Genomic DNA, 18,514 nt, shown 5'->3' on the forward strand with positions numbered 1-18,514 from the left:
ACAATAGCAGAGGGGACACTGAGGTCTGAAATACCGGGAGAATAACAGAGGACACTGAGGTCTGAAATACCGGGAGAATAGCAGAGGACACTGAGGTCTGAAATACAGGGACAATAGCAGAGGGGACACTGAGGTCTGAAATACAGGGACAATAGCAAAGGGGACACTGAGGTCTGAAATGCCGGGACAATAGCAGAGGGGACACTGAGGTCTGAAATACAGGGACAATAGCAAAGGGGACACTGAGGTCTGAAATACAGGGACAATAGCAAAGGGGACACTGAGGTCTGAAATACGGGGACAATAGCAAAGGGGACACTGAGGTCTGAAATACAGGGACAATAGCAAAGGGGACACTGAGGTCTGAAATACGGGGACAATAGCACAGGGGACACTGAGGTCTGAAATTCCGGGACAATAGCAGAGGACACTGAGGTCTGAAATTCCGGGGCAATAGCAGAGGACACTGAGGTCTGAAATACGGGGACAATAGCACAGGGGACACTGAGGTCTGAAATACGGGGACAATAGAAAAGGGGACACTGAGGTCTGAAATTCCGGGACAATAGCAAAGGGGACACTGAGGTCTGAAATACAGGGACAATAGCAGAGGACACTGAGGTCTGAAATACGGGGACAATAGCACAGGGGACACTGAGGTCTGAAATACGGGGACAATAGCAAAGGGGACACTGAGGTCTGAAATTCCGGGACAATAGAAGAGGGGACACTGAGGTCTGAAATTCCGGGACAATAGCAAAGGGGACACTGAGGTCTGAAATTCCGGGACAATAGCAAAGGGGACACTGAGGTCTGAAATTCCGGGACAATAGCAAAGGGGACACTGAGGTCTGAAATACAGGGACAATAGCAAAGGGGACACTGAGGTCTGAAATTCCGGGACAATAGCAGAGGACACTGAGGTCTGAAATTCCGGGGCAATAGCAGAGGACACTGAGGTCTGAAATGCCGGGACAATAGCAAAGGGGACACTGAGGTCTGAAATTCCGGGAGAATAGAAAAGGGGACACTGAGGTCTGAAATTCCGGGACAATAGCAGAGGGAACACTGAGGTCTGAAATACGGGGACAATAGCAGAGGGGACACTGAGGTCTGAAATTCCGGGACAATAGCAGAGGACACTGAGGTCTGAAATGCCGGGACAATAGCAGAGGAGACACTGAGGTCTGAAATAGGGGGACAATAGCAAAGGGGACACTGAAGGGGGAGACAGAGAGTTGGAAACACTTCTTTGGCTCTTCTGTTTACTTTGAAATTTATGGCATATGTTTGTGTATGTATTCTATTCTAAAACATAAATAGATTAACGTACATTTTCAGCAAATTGGGAAAATGTGTATACATATCTTAGATATTTTCCACAATAATAGAGATTTGTTTGAGTAAACTCAATGTGTGGAAATAGATATTTAAGGGAATTATATTAAGTACACATCAGTGTTTGTTGTTTAAGAAAGAATGATGCCCCTGGCCGGTTGGCTCAGTGGTAGAGCGTCGGCCTGGTGTGCAGGAGTCCCGGGTTCGATTCCTGGCCAGGGCACACAGGAGAAGCGCCCATCTGTTTCTCCACCCCTCCCCCTCTCCTTCCTCTCTGTCTCTCTTCCCCTCCCACAGCCAAGGCTCCATTGGAGCAAAGATGGCCCGGGTGCTGAGGATGGCTCCACGGCCTCTGCCTCAGGCACTAGAATGGCTCTGGATGCAACAGAGCAATGCCCCAGATGGGCAGAGCATCGCCCCCTGGTGGGCATGCTGGGTGCATCCCCATCGGGCGCATGCGGAAGTCTGTCTGACTGCCTCCCCGCTTCCAGCTTCGAAAAATTGAAAAAAAAAAAAAAAAAAAAAAGAAAGAAAGAATGATGCTAAGAAAGACAGTGAGAGAGAGAGAGAGAGAGAGAGAGAGAGAGAGAGAACTACAAGATAATATTGATCTCCAAGCACAGCTTTTAAAACGGTGTAAATAACGTGATTTTTCTTTAAGAAATAACGGAATGAATGATGTCAAAATCACAGAACATAATGATAAGGCATTTATTTCCGAGTGATAGAAATAGGGGTGTTTCTACCTAGAACATTGCTTATTTCTAATTTCCAAATTTCTCTTAACATGAAAAAGTAAAGAATAATCTGTGTCTAGAGAGATTTTTAAAATGAGAAAAGAAAAAGAAACGAAGCATAAAAGGAAAGACTCATTTGTGGGAGATGCAGGGATGGGGAAGCGATCAGCATTCTTGGGAATAAAAACCTGGTTTAAAATGGAAACCAAAGAGGGAGCGCCAACTATCAGAGCGGATGCTACTGAAGATCCAAACACCAGCTAGGAAAACAGAGCTACCGGATTCCCCCGGGGACATGGTACCTCAAACCGAAGAGATATAGTCTAGGAAACGGAAGTTGAGTTAAGCACAACAGATCCAGAATTTCAACACTCATAGGATTTCCCAAATGAGAAGAATAAACTGAAGGGCAGGAATCCGGTCTCTGTGCTGACAAGTCCAATGCTTTAAAGAGAACTGAATACGTGGTCATCACTTCATCTACAGCTGTTGTATTGTATTGAATCTAACTCCCAACATCTGACAAATTGTAGACTAGTTTAAAGATATATATTATATATATATTTACTTAAATATATATATATATTTCATGCAAAGTTAAAGCGTGTGTGTACATGGAAGAAATAAAATGACCAAATTTCTTATATTATTAATATCATTAAAGTTAAAAATTAAAAAAGAAAAAAGAATCCGGTCCTTTAATGGAAAGGGAATTTCATATAAAGTTGGATTATCGGAGGAAAAAACAAACAAACGGGTCACTTATACATGAATTCCTGTAAAGTTTTAGAGCTCTAAGCAAAGCAAACACACAAGCAAAGAAAACCCCCAAAGATTCGAGTCTGTCATACACCTGTCACTCAACATTCATTGTTTGAAAACAGTTGAATATAGGCTTTACTTTATCTAAGGAACAAAATTAACATTAAACATAAGCCCCCCCCCCCCCCCCCAAGAAGGCAAGGAATCATAAGCTTTCTCCTCACAAAACTTCTCTTATATAAACAGGGAAAGTGGCAGGATCTGAATGCAGGGGCTTGGAGCTGGGAGAAGGCAGATACTTCCTGGTTCTGTTGACACCTCCCCTGGGTGACTGATCCCTGTTATTTGAGTTGGAGTAAGACGGAAGATAAGAGAATTAGCAGATGTGGCCTGTTGAATTTAACCACCTAAGAATGGAGGAGTCACCTGCTGACTCGAGCTGTTTTCTTCTTTTTCTGGTAGCCCCTTTCCAACAGTCTTGCGTCTTCTTCCGCTGCGCGCAACCAAATTAGCCCTCCCACACGCAACCAAACTGGCCCTCCCACGCGCAACCAATCTAGCCCTCCCACGCGCAACCAAACTGGCCCTCCCACGCGCAACCAAACTGGCCCTCCCACGCGCAACCGAACTAGCCCTCCCACGCGCAACCAAACTAGCCCTCCCACGCGCAACCGAACTAGCCCTCCCACGCAGTGTGCAAGTACTGCGCTAACGGCGGAGTAAACCAAAACACTCACTCCTCAATTTCTTAAAGTTTTTATGGAGGTGAGCATTGTAAACTCGAAACCTCTGTGTCAGGGACTGTGGTAACCCAGGTACCCCCTAGAGTTATCTGCAGGGAGACTGCTGGCTTTCCTGTGACAGGTGACAGATACTTCAGAATGTATTTACACAGCGGACCTGGGAAAGGTTGACACTGAGCACACTGGAGGAGGGCCTTAATTAGATAAGTGTCAGGTCCTCATTCCACTAATCCATCTTACCTGCCTACAGCGGACTTGTGTTAATCAAAATTAAAAGAAATGATTGAATCTCATCAAGTCATAAAGTAGAAGATTTGATATAGCATAGTTGCTCTTTATTTAAAAACTTTATCACTTCAGTTACCTGTAAAAAGTATGTTCATTTCTGATTAATTAGGACTATAAATTTCTCTTTGAGGTCCCAACTGATTTTGTGCTTTTTAATTCTGCTGCGTGTTGTTAACACCATACAACCCTTGAAAGTTATATGCTCTCAACACATGTCTCTATCTGAAAGAGCAATAATTGATTTCTACCTGTTATTTTTATTTTAAAATTAATATTGGCACAGCTACCATTTTGTTAGGCAGTGTCTGGTTTGCGTTTGTTTATTTCTTGTGTTGCAGTGATTCTGATAAACCGTATACAGATTTTCAGTCTTAGGTCCAGAATTTTAAAATTGTAAACTAGAGCTTTCTGTTTTAATTCTTTCAGGCTCTAAGTCAGAATTTTTCTGCCATTCTAAACAAGAAAAACAATTATTCTAGAATCCCTAGAACTTGGAGGCTCTTCCAAATTAAAACAAGTCTTGAACACAGGTGAAAGCAATGCCATCCTTAGCTTTGATTGTTTACATCAGGAAGGAAGATGAGAGTCTTCAGAGAACCATCTTGGGGATTTTATACTCTTTCTCCTTCATCTGGTCAAGATGAAGACCATGTTCCTGAAAGAAATTTCTATGTCTGGGAGAAAAAGAGAGTTAGAAATCATGAATGTACTTTCAACTCCCTGTCTAATGAATGAGGCGCTTAACTGGTAGCTGCTATATGTCAATTATATCCCAATAAAACTGGAAACAATTGAACTAGAACAAGAAGACTAGCAGATATGTTGAGGTGAATTAAGGAAGACAGTCAAATAAAAATTGCTAACAATTTACAGAATTCGGAAGTTACTGACAATCTTCTAAGTGCTTTACATATATTAATTCATGTAACCCTCCTGAGAAACTTAGGGTAGGTGTTCTAATTAAACCCACTGTCAGGTGAGGACAGTGAGGCACAGAGGTTGTATAACTTGCTTAAAACTACACACTTCAAAAATAGCCTCACCAGGATTTCAACCCAGGCAATCAAATTCTAATACCAAAGCTGTTAACTTGGGTGATATACTTTTCGGAGAGAAAGAAACCACTGGGTTTTTTAAAAAAATTCTCTCTATACTTCATAACTATGTAATTATTAGGTGGATTTCTTATCACACCAAGTCAAAGTTCTCTCTCCTCGTCTATTTGACTTTCAGTTTTGAGTATGTCGGGCGGCCACAGAGAAGCCCAGAGCTGAAAGCCACCTGTTCGGGGACGTCTTTCTCCCAGTTTTCTGAAACCCTTGAAAAGACTGCCTGAGGCTTCCTCCTAGCCCCCAAGTTGTCTAATGTCTGGTACCCCCATCTGGGACCCCCTTGGCATCTTGGAGGAAGTCTCCCAGGAGAGCCCCGTGGCAGCCGAGGGCGGGTGACAAGGCGGAATGGCAGAGCGTTCACGTCGGTGCCTGCGGCCGTGAGGGTGACAAGTCCCAGGATGCCTTCATCCCTGTAAGAATTCAAGAACTGTGAGTACGGCATTTTGTGGGTGGTGGGCACAGGGAGGGACGTGAGCGAGTCTGGGCCAGGATCCTGGGGGTTGGCAGAGGATGGGTCCTGTCCCACGGGCCCCTTCATCAGGCGGGACGGTGTGGAGACGTGGTCAGCCAAGCCTAGAGTGAGGTCTGTGCCATGCCACCTGTCCCTCAGCGACCGCTCTGCACTGGACAGGAGGCTTCTCCTGACTTAGTGTTGAGAGACACCGCGGGCAGATTTATTACTGCAGAACATGGTGACTGCTGGGATGGGATAGGACTGTTTCCTCGGAAAAGGAGAAGAACCAAAGGTCTTTCTTAGGAGTGTCAGCGGCTTCCCTTGCATCCCCGAGGGAGACACCCCGTGGCTTGAAAGTGAGAAGAGGCCATTTCTGTGACCACCGTCATGATGACCTTGTCACGGGGGTTCCCATCTTTCTCCTTCCTCCAGCTGTTTTTGGCACCGCCCTCTGGGTCACGCTGTTCTGCGCTCCGGGAAAGATGGGGTCCTCGGGCCTCTCTCTGCCAGGAGACCTGTTCCCCATCCTGCTTCTCCACATGTCCATGTGGGGCTCAGGTGAGAACGCCTGCATATTCCGTACCTGGATGCTCTTGCTCTCTGAGCAGAAGGACTCAGTCGTTTCTCATATGGACCTGGATTAATTCTAATTCCTTCATTCTTGTTTAAATGGTGCATTTAAACAAGCCATTATTAGGGTTATTTTTGGAGAGAAAGCTCAGATAGAATTATTTCACTGATAGTTTGTAATTCATTCTGGTTTCAGCCTCACGAGAGATGCATTTTCTGGTGCCCAACACCTGGCTAAACACTCGTTTCATGATTTCCCAGAAAATTCCTCCACCTTCATACAATCTACCACCATTGCCATTTACTTACTTACTTACTTATTTACTTATTTTTATTCAGTGGGAGGAGGGGAGGCAGAGAGACAGACTCCCACATGCGCCCCTAACTTGATCCACCCACCCAGCAAGGGGGTGGCTGCTCTGCCCGTCTGGAGTGTTGCTCAGCAACAAAGCTCTTCTTAGCACCTGAGGCAGAAACCCTGGAGCCATCCTTAGTGCCCAGCCATGGATTGGAAATAGAGAGTGAGATATATAGAGAGAAAAGCAGAAGGGGGAGGGGTGGAGATGCAGATGGGTGCTTCTCCTGTGAGCCCTGACTGGGAATTGAACCTGGAACACCCACACGCTAGTGGATACTCTACCACTCAGGTTGAGCCAACTTGCTGGGGCCCCACCATTGCCATTTAAAATGCGCGTGTTTTATGTGTGATTGTTACACTGCCTGTCCGCACCAGAGGCACAGCAGCGCCCCGTGTCTCGTTCCCCACCATCCTCAGCCCCAACCTGAGCAGCACGGCTGTCTGCAGAGTGAACGTCCGTGGTGGGTCTCCCTGGAGCCACTCGCGAGGGAGGCTGTGCGCTCAGGCGGGTGGCTGCCGGGTCTCCCTGGAGCCACTCGCGAGGGAGGCTGTGCGCTCAGGCGGGTGGCTGCCGCTCTGTCCCACAGACGCGTTCGCGGTCATCGGCCCCGCGGAGCCCATCGTGGCCATGCTGGGCGGGGAGGCGGTGCTGCCCTGCCGCCTGGCCCCGCCGCAGAGCGCGGAGCGGCTGGAGCTGCGCTGGTTCCGCGGGCGGTTCTCGGACGCCGTGGTCGCCTACGAGCGCGGCGCGGAGCAGGAGGACCAGCAGCTGGCGGAGTTCCGCGGCCGCGTGGAGCTGGTGCGGGACGCCATCGCCCACGGCAGGGTCGCCGTGCGCATCCGCGCGCTCCAGGTCTCCGACCGCGGCTTCTACACCTGCTTCTTCAAAAGGGGAAGCGATTTCGAGGAAGCCCTTCTGGAGCTGAAGGTGATCGGTGAGTCATTACCGGGGGACGCGGGTCACTGCACTGGGAGGGGGAGGGGAGAATTTTGCAGCTGATTTGGGGGGCGGGGGGGCGGGTGGTGAACACGACGGAGACACAAAGGCCGGTATGCTGCAAGCTGGCCGAGGTCCTGGACACGGGCTCCACTCCACGCCTTCTTATCTGTTTAGACATACGGTATGCTGTGCTTTAAAATCGCGCTACTTTCATAAATATCCACCATCAAAGCGGATCATTTATTTCCCTCTCGTGTCTCTGCCACACATTTGGAAGAGCAGTGCCCTGTCACCTTCGGAGACCCCAGGTGGCTCCCGTGAGGACAGGTCCAGCGGGGGGCTGAGCGTGGTCAGGTCTCGCATGCGTGGTTTAGAAGAAGTGGCTAGGAGGGTTGTAGCAGGTGGGATTGGTATTGCAGGGGGGAAATGTTATCATTCCAGTTGAGGTCAGAAAATAATAAAAATTCAATAACTAAGTGAAACAGAGGTAGAGAAAAACCATCCATTTAGTGTTTTTTTGTGTGTGTGGAAATAAAAGGGCTTTAAATAGTGGAGCCCGTGGCAAAGGCTGAGGTGGACTGGGGGTTGGCCCACAGGACACTGAATTGACCACATGACTTTTATCATCATTGATGCTGTTTTATTTAGTTAAATAATATCATAAGCTCATTGTATCAAACTTACTTCAGAAAGATATACTGTAAAATATCAATTGATAATCCCCCAATTCTCTTCAATATTTCTTATTCTTTTCCAAAGTAACTATTAACACCAAATTATTCTATCCTTCCAGCTATCTCTTTTTATATGCAATTATACTTACATATAATTAAACTTATTAATAATCATATACTGTAGTAAAATATATGACTAATATTTATACATAATATATGTCTATGTAGCACATCTTGGTGTCTGTTTATAAACTAATCTTCAAAAATATTTATGTTAACTTAATTAAAAACCAAATGCATTCTGTCTTTGAGCCCTCGGCCAATCAGTATGGTGTAGAGTTACGTCTTAGTTCTCATTGGAGCTTCCCGCCCCTCTTTTCCGGGAGTAATAACTGTAAAAAGGGCTTCATAGTCTGATGCAGCCTGTCTCATTCAGGACTCAGCAAATCCCTTCGAGTCTTGGTCCTTCCCTAGTTACCGCCAGGATGCTCATCGCCCCTCCTTAGTTACCTAGTTACCACCAGGATGCTCATCTTTCCTCCCTAGTTACCACCAGGATGCTCATGTTTCCTCCCTAGTTACCAGCAGGATGCTCATCTTTCCTCCCTAGTTACCTCCAGGATGCTCATCTTTCCTCCCTAGTTACCGCCAGGATGCTCATCTTTCCTCCCTAGTTAGCAGCAGGATGCTCATCTTTCCTCCCTAGTTACCGCCAGGATGCTCATCGCTCCTCCCTAGTTACCGCCAGGATGCTCATCTTTCCTCCCTAGTTACCACCAGGATGCTCATCGCCCCTCCCTAGATACCACCAGGATGCTCATCTTTCCTCCCTAGTTACCACCAGGATGCTCATGTTTCCTCCCTAGTTACCAGCAGGATGCTCATCTTTCCTCCCTAGTTACCTCCAGGATGCTCATCTTTCCTCCCTAGTTACCACCAGGATGCTCATCTTTCCTCCCTAGTTAGCAGCAGGATGCTCATCTTTCCTCCCTAGTTACCGCCAGGATGCTCATCGCTCCTCCCTAGTTACCGACAAGATGCTCATTGTCCCAAGTTTTGACATCTCTCTTCACGTTGACTCCGGGAAGACTAAGTCACAAATGTTTTTGAAGATTTCTGAAGCAGCCGTCCAAGAGGCATTTCAAAATCTGTCTTTTGAGAAATCTCGCCCTCACTTTACCCAAGCTTCTTTCTGTTCTCTGTAAAGATACTAGCTCATTGGCATTCTGTTTTTCTACCGGTAATGTACAACTTCTGTCACTAACTTATGCACTCAACGGTATAGATGAAGAAAGATCTTCATGTAGTTCGTACTTTAAGCCAAACAAATATCCCTGAAACTGAAGTATTATCATTGGGGCAAGACAGGGAAGAACTCAGGAACACCAAGTAAAGGTATCAAAGCAAAGTTACTAACTCTGTTAAAATGTCAAGTAATTTTCTGCTCCACGTACACGTGCTGACATTTTATTTAACATATCTCATAATATATGTTTCTATAACTGCCTTTTCCTTCTTAACATAATGTAACAGAAGCCATTAAAGGTTGTATTCTTTAATGGTTGCAAATGTTTTAATGATATAAAAATTCCATAATTTATGCAAGTATTTATTTTTTAATAAACACGGACTGTTTTCATTTTTATATCATGACAAAAATAATAAAATACACATATTTGCACATAGGTTTCTATGCAGTTATATAGCTTGTTTCTTACTAGACAAATTTCTCATTATTAAGTTTATATCCTATGATTTAACAACTCTAGTTTCAAGGTAATTATAAACTATATGGACAGTCCAATAATTGTTTTAGTTACACTCCTAACAGCAATGTATGAGAATAAACATTTCTTCACATGTTTGAGGACACTGGATATTAGATTTCTTCTGTTTGTATTTTTACCAGTCCCGTAGGTAAAAATGATATCTCACAAAAATTTGCATTTTACTCATAACAAATAAATTGGATATATTTTCATGTATTTTTTTTACCTGCTTATAACGTTTCTTCCTTCAATTTTTTGTTTATGTCCCTGAATTAACTAGATATTTTTGGGAGGGACTATTTTTTTTCTTTGAAAAAAATTTGATCTAGTTTTAGTTGTAATTTTACTCATAAATGTTGAAAAACGTTTTCTTAGTCTGTACTTGTCTTATAATTTTTATGGTAACTTTCATTTATAGAAGTTCAAAAGTATGTTGTTAGAACTGTCAACGTTATTTTTTATGTCTTCTTATTTTTATGATGTTCTTAGATGTACTCATATATAAAAACATTCCAAACATATTTTACCTTTTTTCTCCACTGCTATATTGTAACTTAAGCTATACAGTAAATTTAGTGCTGACCTTAAATGTATCACTCAATGAATTTTTACGACATGAATACACCTGAGAAATCAGCACCCAAATCAGGAAACAGAACAGAATGTAGCAAAATCGTGTTTCCCCTTCCAGTCACCGTTTCCTCAAGGGTAATCACCATTCTAATTTTTAACCTTATAGATTAATTTTGCCTAGTTTTGAATTTATCATATATAAACTCTAATGTCTGGCTTTTTTTTGCTCACCAATATGTTTGTGGAATTTTTCTATGTAATTAATTGCATGTGGTTGAATTAATTACTATCTCTGTTATATTATTTTGCTTTTTACATTTAGATCTTTAATTTTTAGAATTTTTGGAAGGGTGGCATAAATGTTCATAGACTTCTCAATATTTTTCCCTAAGGTATATTCATTTATCTCTATAACATTAGTGAATTATATAAAAAAACAAATGTGTTGTTTCCCATTAACTTCTTAGAAATGCCAGGGTAAATTCTAAATTCTCTATATGGTTCATATGACTTATCTTTCCATTTCTTTGACAATACCATAGCATGTCTATATCTAAAGCTTTATATTCTCTGCCAAGACAAACATGTTTAAATTATCATGTTTTCCCACTTCTTTGAATATATTAGACCCCTTAAATAATTATTATTTCCCATTTGATTCTATTTGAAAAGCTATCCAAAGGCTTATTTTCTCTATTTTCTTTGTGTGTCACTTTAATGGAAAGAAGGCAAATCCATTAGGTCTTGAAGGAAAAGAGTGAACAAATTCCTGAACCATGTGACTGTGACTTCCCAATAAGATGTCAAAGATGTTCTCATTTGCAGAAGTGACCTCGGGGGAGTCACAACATTTTTCAGTGCGTTTCCCAGATCAGCTCATTGAATGCTATGAATAAAAGCAAGTCCAATGTTCAGGAGCAGTTAGTTGATGATATATTTATACTTATCTTCCATTTAGTTAACCTTTGTCTAGAAGAACTGATTCTATGCTAAGGAAGGGGCAGCCCTTCCTGTTCCTCTTTCTCAACACAAGTTTCAACTTGAAACTTCATTGGTTATATTCCTCCAGGAGGTCCAAGGTCCACTGGTCTATTAGAACTTGTGCCCTAGGCTTTGAGCTCCATCATTTCACTTAGAGCCAGTTCCACCCACATACGGTACATTCATTTCCCTTCTCCCAGAGATTTAGAAGCTGCCTCGTGCCATTCGAAGGCTTGTTGAATAGATTGCTTTCTGTTTCTAGACAGGTGTTCCTCCCAGGCAGGCCAGTGTCTGATGGTAAACATCATTAGCTATATTACAATTTTCAGCCAAAAGAGGGGGGGGGGTGATGTCCTGAGGCTCTAATATATTTTCTACACCTAAGGAACTGAAGTAGGATGGAGCCAGACATAAAAAGATTCAGAGCATGAGATATAGGCTTTAGAGTTTTCAAAAGACAAAATAACATATAGCCTTAGAAGTCCAGTTGGTTATTACTCTCAAAGGGACAGTGGATTCCTCTAGCATCCTGGTAATGTGATGTGCTTGGGCAGGTGCCAGGGGCATGGGTCCACACGCAGACCCAGCCGGTGCTGAGCTGAAGTGGAGAGGTGGTTGAGGGGTGAGAGTGAGAAGGAAAACACATCGTGACTCCTGAATGAACTCAATTTACCTGGCTACCTTCATCTTTTAGATAATCCCTACTCAGAGGAAGAAAGAAAATGTGGGGGAAAAAATCACAAAAGGCTTGTTTGAGAATGTGGTTACAAAAATCTCAATTTAAGCATAAAACGATAGTCTTCCTTGAGACTCACAATAAATAGAATGAGAGATATAAATATAAGTGATATAGATATAGACATAGATTGGATATAGATATAGATATAAATTGGATATAGACATAGATATAGATATAGATATAGATATAGATATAGATATATTGGTGTTTTTCTGAAAGAATTCAACATTGGCAAGTTTTACTATGCTCCATCTATAATTCTTCTGTGAATAATTGCAGACATGTCTGCATAGAGAAGATGTTACAGGTATCAGTTTAAGTCCCAGTGTCAACATCAAGTCTCTTGTGAATTTGAACTAGGCATACTCACATATTTTGTGGGAGAAGGGAGGAAACCCTCTCCTTCCACCAAGAACTATGTATGGTGCTCCATCCTCCTCCCCACATGGGTGTTACTATGTAACACTAGGGACTTCAGCACAAAATGTAGCCAGGTCTCAGATGAGCAACTTTCCTCTCCAGGTCTGGGTTCCGGTCCTCACGTTGCCATGGTGGGTCCGGAAGATGAAGGAATAAAACTGAAATGCACGGGCAGGAGATGGTTTCCCCAGCCTGAGATTCAATGGAAAGATGCCAGGGGAGAGAAGATGCCATCTCTGTCAGAGGACGAGAGCCAAGACGATGATGGGTTGTTTCAGATCGAGGCATCCGTCATCGTGAGAGACAGCTCAAAGAGAGAGGTGTCCTGCTCCATGAAGAACCCCTTCTTCGGACAAGAGCGGGTGGAAACCATTTTGATCCCAGGTCAGCGTTGCTCGTTTTGGGGACAGGAGGGAGGAGGGGATATCTGAGACCTGGGATGGGAGAGGCTTGCTCCGTGTGTGTTTTTGGTCATGCTCTTGGGGGGCTCTGTGTCAGAGCCCTTCTTCCCTAGGACCTCTCCTTGGAAGGCAGCGTTCGCTGTGACTTTCCTCATACTTGGGATTTTTGTGGCTGCTGTTGTGTTTTTGGTCTGGAAAGGAAAACAGGAAAAGAAGAAAATAAAGGGAGCCATGGAAGAAAAAGAAAAAGAAAGCAAAGACAAAGGTAAAACTGAGGGAGACTTGGGGGCGTCTGTAAATTTGTGGGCTTGTTAGCATAGCTGTGTGTATGGATGACCTCTGGTGGAACACAGGGGCACATGTAGGACTGAGTTAGAGCCCCACCCCACCCCCAGACCTGCAAGAAGACAGGCAGCCCCAGACCTCCATGAGAAAAAGGTTATCATGGAGTCCCTGAAGAGAGAAAACTCACTAGTGTAAACATGGAGTTAAGAAAAAATGGTCACAGTAATTCTCAGTTAAGGGGAATTTCATGATCTAGGTATATGCAGGCAACATTTAGAATCTGAGCTTAATAATGAGGTAGAAAGTAAACTTTGGGATTTTTTTTTTTTTGTAAAACCTGTTCTGTTATTTCCTTTCCTTTTTTAGAATCATTCAGGAAAGAGCTTGGTAAGTTCCCTACGTTCTTTGCTGAGTAGTCATTACTTTATGCTGTACATTCGGCTTCTCACGGGCTGTTATTCCTTTTCAGAGAGAAGGAAGCTACTCTATGATCAAGGTGAGTTATAGTGACGTCATGATTGGACCAACCATCTCATCTTTCCCTCTGTTCTGACCATCTCCTGTTGATCTTGTTGGTCAACCCACCCTAATAGAATAAGATAGTCAGATACATGAAACTCAACACTGGACAGATGTGATTGACAGCAGTTTATTGATCAGCTGTACTCACAGCCCAGGGGAGGGCATCACACATCATGCAGGACCGCATGGGGGTTGCACTTGGGAGCAGGGTGAACCAGCAGGGGCTGTGGAGGTAGGTGTGTAGTAGCAAGAGGACACGGCGCTCCTGTTTTCTGTAGACGTAGGTGATTGGTTTGTTTGAATAATTTTACCAGCAGACAGGGAAGTGAAGCTCATTCTTAGGCTGAGGTCCAGGTGGGATTCAACTGGTTTGGCTGATAAGGGAATTAGCTGGTGGGGCGCTTTTTCTGCTGGGTGGGGGGCATATCCGGTGAGAACAAGGGGAACTCATAGTTGGACATGTGGAGCCCTGTGAGGCTCAAAGATGTCGAGGCAGCAAAGGAAATTTCAGGGTTTACAATTTCATAAATATGCTTTCTCCCTGAAAGAACCAGACCCTCATGTTTATCACAGAATAGGATTTGGCAAATGTGAAGGAAGTAGTATAGGAGGTGTAAAAGAAGACAGATATCCCAGAGTTGTCATTGGGATGATGGGCAGAGACACACAGCACTACCGTTAGCCTTCTTGAGGTCATGTGGTCGTGGCTATCTCATAGTCTGAAGTGAATGTCCTATGAGCGGGAAAACCTGATTTCTTTGTTTTATTTCAGACTGGAAGAAAGCCAGGTTGTATGCTGGTAAGTAACTGATGTTATCCTGGGGCTTCAGGTGCCCCAGGATTTCATGAAGTATTTCCAGGACATTTTTTTTTTTTACAAAATTTAATTTAATGGACTGACATTAAATTAAATTTTGATCAATTGAGAATTGATCAATAAAAGTACCTAGGTTTCAGGTAAACATCTCTATAGCATTTGAGCTGTTGGTTGTATTATGTATTCATCACCTAAAGTCAAATCACTCTCCATCACTGCATACTTGTCTCTCTTTACTGCCTCCCCCCACTCCCCCTTCCTGGCAACCACTTGACTTTGGTCCACCAGGACACTTTAGAGAGGTGCCACCTTCTGGAGAGTTTATGCTGAAGCTGGGAGTCCAGAGAAATGCAGGGGCCTCATAAGAATGAACATCCCACTGGTGCAGAGGACATGTTCTTGCCATATGTTCACATACAATTTCTGTCTTTTTCAGACTGGAGAAAGAAACATTTTGAAGCAGGTGAGTGATCATATTCTTTAGTCTCACACAATCCCTTTCAAACCAATGAGAAGCTTTTGCGTTTCTATAAATCCCCGATCGTGCCAACCTGGTTATTCATTTCACGGCTATCACCTCTGTCTCAATTTCATGCTGACGTGGTAACAGAGTTCTGATACCATTCACTCAGCATAGAATTAGGCAACTGTTTTATTCATTGTCAAATAAATAAAGCAAGTCTGGTCTCCGACTTCATGGGAGAGTGAACATTCAAGTTGTGATGAATGTTAGGGAGGAGTAAGAGATTGCCGTAAGGAAAAAAAAAAATAAAAATGGTGGATTAAAGAAACTGCCCTGAGGAATTGTTTGATCTGATACTTAAATGATATAGTAGACTTATTCATGTGAATAACATTGAAAGAGTGGTTCTATCCAAAAGAAGTCTGTTACATGACCACCCTGAGACTGAGCGGAGTTTCTTGCGTCTCAGTGCAAGTGGACGATGGCCCCTGACCATGATAGAGTCTTTCCAGGGCTATGAGTTGACCATCCACTTCCAGTGCATGCTGCTTGGCTCTGAATATCCCTGCACCCACACACATATCCTAGTTAATATAACCCTCCAAAAATTAAAGCACACATACAAATAATATCCCTCATACCAATTATATTCTAAAAATTAATTGGGAATGTTTGGATGACAAGAAGCAGATGACTTACTACCAGCACTAGTAGTATTGCTACTCTTATGACGGGCATCATCTCTAATATGGAACTATTGGGCATTAATGTTTACCCAGTGTTCAACATGGGCAAAACATGGTGTTCAGCTCTGTACACACGATCTCAGCTGTTCCTCACAGCAGTCTGTGCTGAGGGACTGTCACGAGGGCAGAGGGAGGCTGAGAGAAGCACTGTGGTTTCCCCAAGACCACAGCTACCGAGGACGGAGGGACTGGAAAGATTCCGATCTTCCTGACTACAGAGCCTGGGATTTCAGCCCTTAGAAAGATAACGAGGGTGTGTGAGAAGTGGAAGGCTTTGTTCTTACAAAAGCCCACAGAAAAAGAAAATGATACTGAAGAAGCTTAAGTAGAAATGGGTGTAGTGTGGCTGGAAATGACAGGGCAGAATCGCTCCCAGCAAGCAGCCAGCACTTGAAGGGAATTGGAGGGACCTCATCCTGAAATCCTCAGAGGAGACAGCCCTCTTGGCTCCGTGGTCTCCTCCTGCCCGAAACAGAGGGCCACTCAAGGTCCTTTCAACCCTGGCCTTTTATGATCTGCACTCCCTACGTCTCCTATGCACAGACAAGGGACAGGACATTATTGTTTCACCCACTCTCCATTCCTCTCCCTCTTCTTTTCCTCCATTCTCCTTTCCTCACGTTTGTATCTTTCCTAAGGCCAACCAGTCCTCACTGTGAAACGGCTTCTATTTTTGTCCCATTCCTGCAGCGGCTGTCACTCTGGATCAAGACACAGCTCATGCCAAACTGGTCTTATCTGACAGCGGAAAGCGGGTTTCTGTAGCAGAAAAGGTTTCTCGGGACGAAGACGCCCCCGTGCGCCAAGGGCCAGAGGAGTCCGAGATCTTCAGTGTTCTGGGCCAGACGTGCTTCACCACGGGGAGACATTACTGGGAGGCAGAAGTTCATGTGGGCTCACAGGGTGGGCCGGGGGCTGGGTGGGCTCTGGGTGTCTGCTCAGAAACAGCGAAGAGAGAGGGCTGGTTTGTAGAGACTCCAGAGAAGAATTTCTGGGTGGTGGGGTACAGGGAAGGAGAAATGAGAGCTCTCACTTCCCACCCGGAGTCGCTGTCACTGCGGCAGACCCCCAACAGAATAGGAGTTTTCCTGGACTGGGAGGCTGGGGATGTGTCCTTCTACAACATGGCCGACGGGTCTCACTTCTACTCCTTCACCGGGATCACCTTCTGTGGGACCCTCCGTCCTTACTTTAGTCTTCGTGGACCGGGCACATCTGTGGCCATCTGCTCAGCTACAGAAAACACTCAAGATTGTTTCGACTCTTCTCCGAAGACCCCTGTAACTCCCTTAAGGAGCTATGATATGGGTGTCCCCCAAGAAGCTACCTCCCTCTTACCTCCGTAGGGCATGAACGTCTGCCCCTTAGGTGTCTCTGAGCCTCCTCCACTCAGAGCTCTCATGGGTCACGAGGCTGCTGTTGTGTGGAGAGTAGCTCGTTTTCACTGGGTATCATTTCAGTCCTTTTTCAAAGAAGAAGAGGCAGAAAGACGAATGGGATGACTGGGAGATATTTGGGGGAGTTTCCTCTCATGTTCCCTTTGGGGACAGGGGACATACAATCTTTTTTATGAGCAGCCACCATTTGTCACAAGAAAACCCCAAACAAATGCATGGCATCTCTTCTGTTCAGGTGCTCAGTGTGTGCTGAAATAAATATTTTAAAAACTACATCAAAAAAGAAAACACTATCCTCTTGCTATTTGTGTTGTCAAACGTGGAGGAAGGCTGATGCTTGAAGGGAAGGGTCAATAGTGGAGCGAATTCTCAGTACGTGGTACTGTGGTTGGAAATGCACAGAAACCTGTTCAGGTCTTTGGGAAGTTAACAGCTCAGCTTGTCTTTGCCTCGGCATCTGCCAACAGGTAAGCCCGGGTCTTCACAGAGACGGAAGGACTGATACATGATTAGACACCATCCAAGTGGGAGAGCAAGCCTTGTTGGAAGCAAGAGCCTTTTTTTTCTTTAACAACTTCTCACTGGTCAGCAAGTTCACAATTTTGTCCCCTGTGAGCATGTGAATGAGAAAGATGGATGTTGCAATTTATGTTTTATGTTTTTAAAGGGAAAAAAACCTAGTCAAATAGGAATGGAGAAACACCTGCAGCCTTCATGGGAAAGAGTCATTGACAACAATCCTTTTCCCCCTTTCTCACCATGTTCTTCCACTGGCCAGGGTTTCCTTTGCCTTTAATGCAACTAAGCCTTCTCTGTTGTCACCAAGCTTATGTCTTCAAGAACATAAAGTATGAGCTTCTGCTGTTGAGTCTTCTCTTCCTGGTCATAGGAGAAATCCACTTAGATTTTTCTATACTATTGATGGATCCTTAAACCACAAGTCCCTTTAATAATCTCCCTTAGAGGTCCTGGCTGGTTGGCTCAGTGGCCTGGCATGCAGACACCCCAGGTTCAATCACTGGTCAGGATACACATGAGAAATGACCATATACTTCTCTCTCCTTCCTTCTCCTCTCTCTCTCTCTCTCTCTCTCTCTCTCTCTCTCTCTCTCGCCTCCTCTCATAGCCAGTGTCTCCATTGGTTTGAGCATCAGCCTCAGGTGCTGAGGATAGCTCAGATGATTCAAGCATCAGCCCCAGACGGGGTTTGTCAGGTGGATCCTGGTCGGCGTGCATGCGGGAATCTGTCTCTCTATCCCCTTTCCTTTCACTTAAAAAAAAAAAAAAAGAAGAATCTCTCTTGGAAGATGCAAAAAAATTCCTAGCAAAAATTCCCTGGCACACTGAATGGCAATGCCAGTATTTAAACCCAGGAAAAATCAACCCAGAGCCCAGAATATTCACATCACTGGCTGTAAAGGAAGG

The 18,514-nt window shown here is 44.3% G+C and overlaps 1 protein-coding gene across 1 annotated transcript; it reads left to right on the plus strand.

The window, feature by feature from the left end:
• The first annotated feature begins 5,102 nt into the window (after positions 1 to 5,102).
• LOC136387797 (butyrophilin subfamily 1 member A1-like) lies at positions 5,103 to 17,381 on the plus strand. The gene is made up of 10 exons (XM_066359835.1): positions 5,103 to 5,409; positions 5,867 to 5,992; positions 6,950 to 7,297; positions 12,561 to 12,842; positions 12,957 to 13,124; positions 13,511 to 13,531; positions 13,614 to 13,640; positions 14,439 to 14,465; positions 14,920 to 14,946; positions 16,383 to 17,381. Exons 2-10 carry the CDS (start codon positions 5,917 to 5,919, stop codon positions 17,036 to 17,038), a joined length of 1,632 nt encoding a protein of 543 aa, XP_066215932.1. The 5' UTR covers positions 5,103 to 5,409; positions 5,867 to 5,916; the 3' UTR covers positions 17,039 to 17,381.
• The last annotated feature ends 1,133 nt before the right edge of the window (positions 17,382 to 18,514 follow it).

This window comes from Saccopteryx leptura, chromosome 1, assembly GCF_036850995.1.
Source record: "Saccopteryx leptura isolate mSacLep1 chromosome 1, mSacLep1_pri_phased_curated, whole genome shotgun sequence".
NCBI lineage: Eukaryota > Metazoa > Chordata > Mammalia > Chiroptera > Emballonuridae > Saccopteryx > Saccopteryx leptura.